Source organism: Condylura cristata, unplaced genomic scaffold (genome assembly GCF_000260355.1).
Source record: "Condylura cristata isolate star-nosed mole 26May11 unplaced genomic scaffold, ConCri1.0 scaffold00001, whole genome shotgun sequence".
In the NCBI taxonomy this organism is placed as follows: domain Eukaryota; kingdom Metazoa; phylum Chordata; class Mammalia; order Eulipotyphla; family Talpidae; genus Condylura; species Condylura cristata.
Window position 1 is genome coordinate 78,421,440 of NW_004567102.1, and position 7,369 is coordinate 78,428,808.

Here is a 7,369-nt window from a genome sequence, read left to right on the forward strand (position 1 = left end):
GCGGCTCTCGCAGCCGCCAGAGCCGGAGAGCGCCGGGCTGCTTGGGGAATTCACTTGGCCGCTTCTGCGCGTCTCCCTTCCGCGCGCTGCTCCGGGTGGCTCTCCGCCTCCAGCCCGCGCTCGCCGTTCGGAGGAAAACTTTCCTGCGCCTTCGTTGCCTCCTCGGAGGAGAGGCTCGAAAGTTGAAAGAACTGGTGCCGCTCGGGCGCCGGGCGGGTGTCAGCGGCGGGGTTCCAGCCCCACCATGTGCACCAACATAGTTTACGAGTGGCTGAAGGCGCTGCAGCTCCCGCAGTACGCGGAGTCCTTCGTGGATAACGGCTACGATGACCTGGAGGTGTGCAAGCAGATCGGGGACCCGGACCTGGACGCTATCGGGGTGCTGGCGCCCGCGCACCGCCGCCGCATCCTGGAGGCCGTGCGTCGGTTGCGGGAGCAGGACGCCGCCGCCGCGGGCCTCTACTTCACGCTGGAGCCGCAGCCGCAGCCCGCGCCGCCCCGGCCGCCCGCGGTCTTGGTTCCCACCGGCCGCCGGGGGGAGCCGTGCGGCGGCCCGACCCAGGGCACCCGAGGGGACCCCCGTAGCCCGACGACCGCCCCCTGCAGCAGAGAGCTGGTGAGCTATCCCAAACTGAAGCTGAAGATCATGATCAGGGATAAGCTCGTCCGTGACGGCATCCACCTGAGCAAGCCCCCGTACTCACGCAAGGTAAGGAGGCGCCATCCGCGCCCCGCGCCAGGGGAGGGGGCCGGCGCAGCCGCTTCAGCCCGAGCTCCGTGGCCCTTTCCAGGTGCGACTAGGATGCTTGGGGCGCACGGGATTCTCTTCTGTTTCCTGCACGAGCTCTGTATTCCTGCTTTTCCGTGTCGTTAGCGGTTGGTTATAAAAGATCCGCATCCGGATGCTAATTCTAAACTAGAACCACGTCTTCGTACTGTCTGGTGCTCTCCTGTCCGTGCTTCTGCGGGAGCAAAGGCGGTTCCAGATTCTCTCTCTGGTGTTGGGGTCTGAAGAGTACCAACAGAGTGGTTTAAAGTTTGCGTTATTTTCCGCCCTTCCCTTTTCTTGTCCTAGTCCTGAGGTTCTGGAGCAACTCCCGAAGGAAATTTGGCGAGCTCTTTAGAAAGTGGGAAATTAACGCCCTGTGGCTCTCGGCCCCATAAAGTGGAACCCCAAGACTATCGCACATTTGAGAAGTGAACACAGTGAACATTTTGAGGGGAAAAGTTAACAAAACTCTTATCATGCATAATGGTGCGCTATACTTACTTATAGGGAAGATCCTGGAGATAAGGGCTCCCCGCACTTCTCCAGTCAGTGGGGGTAGAGGGGGTCACGCTTTTGGTTAGCATTAGTTCAGAGGAGATGAGGTAGTGCAGTTGTGACTTCTACAAAGCCTGAGTGGACTGGCATTTGGGAAAGTGGCGCAGCAGTGGGTGAGGGGGTTTGTCTAGGGAAGGAGTTGTTCTGTGGACCCAGGAGCCCAAGAACTAAGAGAAAGTCGTTCACACAAGAGCTGTGTCTCCAACGGAGTGAGTTGAGGTTAGTTACCTTGCAGAGGCCCTGATTTGAAAGGGAGAGGGAGACAACCCAGGTCATCCCCAGCCTGCCCACAGTTATCCTGGAAAAACCAGAGAGAAGAAGGCCGGGGGACATGATGGGGCAGATGTTGCAGCTGGAGTGAAGGGTGAGCAAGGGCCCTAACAGCGAAATGGGGTGTTCCAAACGCACTCTTCTGGGCCCTCACATTGCTTTAGACTCCAAAGGTGACCATGTCTGGATGTAAGGAAGTTTAAACAAAAACTGTGACAAGTACATCATGTCTGCTGGATGCATACAGGCTTGAATGAGTTATTTTGTTAGACAACTTGCTTGAGGGCGGAATTTGTTCTCCACAAACTCAAAGGGCAGGCCTGGAAGACAGTTTGCATCCCGGGACAGGTGGTGCTGGCTGCCTGCCTGTAGGGTATTACTGAGGTGTATCCTCTGGAGTGTGCAGATAGCTGGCTTTCCCAGGCAGGTCAAGTCCTAGCCAAGAAGGCTGACAGGGGTGTTGCTAGGGCTTGCTTAGTCTCTAGCAAAGCGCTGTGCCACAGGGCTGCTGGGCAGAGGAGTGTGGACTGGAGGTCGGAGGGGTGTGCAGGAATCACAGTTTGGCTCTGTTACTTCAAAAAGACAGGGCTAGGCATCAAACTTACAAGCTGAAAAGGATTCCTCTTCCTCTTAGAGGATTCTGGAATGTTACATCGTCGTTGAATCCTACATTCTTGCCTAGGTCAGCGGGTGTGCTTATGGTAGTTTTTATTATTTAAAGAAGAAATTTCACTTTGCATGGTGACACTATACTTTCCATGTAGAAATTAATCGAGTCCATGTTTATAAAAATTCCATAACGTTTGTCATAAATTATTCCCGATAATTAACTTCTTATGCATATTTAATTCTCCTCAACCCGATGAAAGAATCAAATGGGCACAGAGTGGTTTTCTTACCTCCTTTGTGGAAGTTCTACCTGGTAACAAAAACAATGGAGCTAACACATTTAGTGATTAGAAAACAACAAAACTTTGTATGTTGATATGACAGTCAGAAGAAAAACACCTCTGAAGTGGAAACTGAAATATATTGAATGTACCCCGAAATGAGTAAGACAACTATGTGGTACCAAATCAGGTTGCTTGTGTGCCTTGCCTCTGAAGTTTTAGATTGTTCCAGAACTTTTTGTCGGAGGCAGCTTTGTGGAGAGCACTGGGGTCTACACTGTAACTGGCCAGACTCCTGGTGTTCTCTTGATCCCTGTGGCCACTTGGCATCCTGCCGGAGAGAGGGACTTACCTGTACTGCTTCGTTGTTGTCAGAGAGAGGATCTCTGTGATTTTTTTTGCACTTCAGTGGGACTTTTGAATATTAAAAGTGGGTTATGTCCAAGGTGATCAAGGCAGGATGATGAGTCTTTCACAGAGGAAAGTAAGTTGAGGAATTTTTTTTCTGAGAGTTTTTTTTTTCTGTGATTGTGGGTTTGAGCATTGGCTCCCAAACAACTAATGTTTTGGGGTGCTGTGTCCACTAAATTTTATCAGCCATCCCCACCTTCCCTCCTAGGTCAGTTAAAATGTTGTTATGAGTACATGTTGTTGTTTTCCAACAGAAGCCCGTGCCTTTGTAAACCCAGGAGCTCCGCAAGGGCACCCCTTGAAATGAAAGGCCACGGTTGGGTGAGCCCCCATCTGTACCCTTTATTCCGCCGCTCCCATGGATGTGATTTCTCTCGGTGAAATGGGGATGTGTTTCCTTGGCGTGGGGCGTAGATGAAGCTCTCTACATATTATTTGAGTATTTAACCAAGCTGCTCCCTGCTAGCCTTCTAAAAATTCAAGGCTGCCATGGTTGGCAAGTTGCAGGAGTCTTGCCCTCAGGAAGCTTGGGGTTGTAGCAAGGAAAACATGCACTGGACCATGAGTACTGAGAGTGTGCTGATTGCTGGGTTGGGGCGCAGAGGGTGTACAGACACATACCTCCAGCCTAGTTTGCAGGCTCGTACCTCTATTTGATCTGGAAATTAAAGATGGGGAGCAATTAACCTGAGCAAGAGGCTGGTCTAAAGGGAAAGGGTGCTCTAGCAGAGAGAACTGTGTGTGCAATAGCCAGAAAGGAGGGGAGTTTTGTGTGCTGCTGGGCAACAGGAATTTTGAACAGTTTAGTCTGGCTGGAGCTCAGAATGCTTGGAGGCGATGGCCAGTGATGGAGAGACAGGGAGTGGTTTGCCCTAGTTGGCCTTGAAATTCTAGTTAGGAGCTCGGTCTGTATTTAGGAACTTGGTCTGTGTTTCAAGAGGGTGGCTAGACCCTGACCAGAGGGAAAGTGAGCAATGAGGAGCCAGGGGTGATGCCGGGAACAACTTGGTGGTGACCAAGTATGTCTGTGGGGAAACACTGAGTGGACTAAACTCCGTGACTCTGAATGACAGGGGTGCGGGGGGTGGAGGGGGAGGTGGCATGAGCAGCAGGTTTCTTTTTAGGGCTGTGATGTCATTCCCTGATGGGGCACCCAGGAGGAAAAAGCAAGGTTGGGACAAAAGATGTCCTTCAGTTAAAGATAACTGAGAATCATCTGCCTGTGGACTGTCCAATCAAGCTGTCTAGAATTTGGATGTGGAGTGGAGAAGAGATCTGGGAGTCATCAGCCTGCAAAGCTGCTGAGGCTAATGGACATGGGAGAGGAGTGAGAAGGGACCAGGACGAAACCCTGGGGAAGGAGACGAAGAAGCCTCCAGGGTGAACTCAGAGGGACTAGGAAGTGAGATTCTAGAAATCAGTGGAAGCAGCAAGGCTTCCAGCAAAAGGAGCTGCTGTCAGGAGGTCAGATAGAGGTCAAGTCAGACCACAACTGAAGTCTGTTTCTGGGAAGGAGCAATCCAGTAATCAAGAGTCGTCATCTGTAATTTAGAACCCTAGGGGTTGGGACCAGTGAGAAGAAGAGAGGAAGTGGGGTCTGGGAGCATGAAGGCAACTTTTATTTTTATTTTTTAAAAAGTATTTATTTATGTATGCATACAAAACTGGGGTACAAGCCAGAGGTTCAGGGGTGGTGAGAGGATTCACCAGAAACAGAGTAGAACAGGCAGATGGATGAAGTGCACTGCTGTGGGGAGCAGCGGGTGGTCAGGAGAGGTCTGCTGTGCCATGTGGGTCACCTCTGGGGCCCGGGATTGAACTAGCACTGAAGCGGCTGCAGCCAGCTTACAGTGCTGCATCCTAACCCATTGCACCATCAGGGAGGGCCAACTTTTATATTTTAAGATTTAGTTTTTTAGATCACTTTTAAGTTCACAGTAAAATTGAGAGAGTAATTCTTTCATATATATTTAGCGCCTGTCCCTGTGAGAGTATCCTCTAGCCAGTGACAGTATTTTCCGTTGGTGAAGGTGCACTGATACAGTGTGGCCACTCAGAGCCCAGGGCTGCCTTAGGGTTTCACTTTTGCTGTTGTGCTCAGTGGGTCTGATGGAGAATGGTGCATGCCCATCACTGATGCTGTCAATACTTGATGTAGACTACAGAGTTGTTTCGACTCTGCCCTAAACCTCCTCCGTTCTCCATCTAGTCAGCCTTTTTGTTCTCTCGTCTCTGGCCACCGCTGTTGGTTTTACTGCTTCGTAGTTGAGTCTATCCCAGGATGTCCCATAGTTGATCCTTTCAGATCAGCCTCTTTCCATGTAAGTTTCCTCCTTGCCTTTTCATAGCTTGGTAGCGTATCAGCTTTTACCTCTGGAAAATATAGTTTGTTGTGTGTCATGCTGACAACTTTATTAAGAAGTTGGACTGGGCAGCTAGAACCACGGCTACAGCTAGAGAAGGAAGGGAGACTTGGGGGCAAGGGGAAAAGTTTTGTGGGTTTGCGTTTTCTTTGAAGATGAGAGAAACCGGAGTACGTCTTTGTGTTGGTGGTAGGGAGCCCGAGATGGGGAGATGGTAAAGATTCAGGGGGAAGGGGTCAGCCCCAGGGGCCAAGGAGCTGGGCGGGAATTGTGCGAGAGACATGGAGAAGTGCTTCCCAGTGGCCGTGAGGTAGATGGGGTAGCTGGGTGGGGAGCCTGGAACCTCGCTAGGGGGTGCAGTGAGGAGCCCTCATTTCTGCCCTTCATCTGACACCAATAGGAAGGGAAGATGGAGGGCTAAGGGGTTTATGGAGAACAAAATGGTTTCTATAGCTGGGCCTCAGTATACACATAACGGCATACTATTTCCAGGGTGTTCATCCTACACGTGTAGAAGGTGTACTCGCCATTCGTATGCATGTACCCAGGTGTGCATTATACAGGCTACACATGATGTGTATGGAGGCCTCCATGGTTTTGTTATAGGGCAGGGAGAGAGGGGCACCCCTGAACCCCCAAACCTGCCTGCTCTAAATGGGTTCTGCCATCCACTGCATCAAGACAAGACATAAGAGCTTTAATGGAAAGGAACTTTAATACAGTGAGTATACAATACAGAAGACAAGGTATATAATTTCTATATCAAACACCTGAAGTTACCCATCCCCTGGTGGGTAAAAGTCCACCCAAAAGTGATTGACCCAAAGCAAGGCCTGAAAGCCAGCCACAAGCCTAAAGCACCTTCTGGTGCTTTTAGAAAAGGGTCAGAAATGGCCAGACAAGTCTGGGAAGAAAAGAGCACAATCAAAGTCAAGAGAAAAACTGCCATAGTCACCTCCCCACGGGTCTCACCCACATCTGTTTCAACCAGCACAGGGCCAAGAAACAAACACGACTTCTTCATCACATGCTCCCTGCTCCCTGCTCCCTGCTCCCTGCGGCTCCCTCAGGACTCCTTCTGGCTCTGCATCCTGCTTCCTTCTTCAGATTCCCTCTCTTCTCAGCTCAGCTCCACACTTCTCCTGGGTGGGGCAGGGAACCTGGAACTTGCCCTTTTCCTGGGGACTCCCCCCAGTTACACTTTGACTTGTGAATGGTGTTTTGGGTGTAGGTACATGGTATAGGGGTGAAAGACTTTATTTCCTAGCTGACTTGGAGGAATGGAAGTAGGCCCTAGGCGGGTAGTGGACGTCTGGGCTTCTCAGCTGCCCAGCCTGAAGCGGTCTCCCTGCCGCAACCGCCTGTACCAGCGAAAGCAATTTGAGTCAGTACGACCGTACTTAACGGTGCTGTAGGACAGTTACACTTCGTTCACACTCAGTGTGACTTTAATCAATAAGCAGGATTCTGCCGTGGGTGCTGGTGGGTGTGGGGAGAGATGGCTAGAATGAAGGAATCTGGAGAGGCAGAGGAGGCTTTGGGGCTTCCAAGTTTGGGACCAGGTGAAGACAGGAAGATGCTTGGAAAAGAGAATTTGGCACAGGTGAGTTTGTACTTTCTGGAGGTTTGCCTTGGCTCCTGACAGAAACTAAAATGTCAATAAAAGTTCCTTCTCTAAGAACTCCTCAACCTTCATGAAGCTACCAGGGAAGACTGGATGCTGCAAAATCAGTTTTCCAAACTCAGATCAGTATTTTGAAGTTTCCCTTGCTTAGGCAAGAAGGTTTTTTGTTGTCCTTCCCTGAATGGAATGCTGAGGAAAGAACTGGGGTTGGGGGGCAGGGAAGGAGATCAGAGTTTGGGTGGTAGTCTCCTGTTCTGATAGCTACTCACCGTTTGCAGAGTTTCCACAAACGTGAACCCTCAGCTAGCCAACTATCTCCCTCCACCGTCCATCTGTCCATTAGTCCCTTAACAATCACTTAGCACCCGCCGTGGGTCAGGGAGGCCCTAGGATTTCAGTGGTACACTGAACAAGACATGGTCTCTGCTGATAATTTTTTTTAAAGATTTATTTATTTATTCATAAAGAACTGGGGTACAGGCCAGAG

General features: G+C 50.6%; 1 protein-coding gene across 1 annotated transcript in view; it reads left to right on the top strand.

The window, feature by feature from the left end:
- Positions 1 to 244: 244 nt before the first annotated feature.
- SAMD5 (sterile alpha motif domain containing 5) overlaps positions 245 to 7,369 on the top strand; it is a 45,606-nt gene continuing 38,481 nt past the window's right edge. Inside the window, exon 1 of the mRNA XM_004673923.2 lies at positions 245 to 709. Within this exon, the coding sequence (XP_004673980.1) occupies positions 245 to 709 (465 nt within the window). The remainder of the gene's footprint in view (positions 710 to 7,369) is intronic.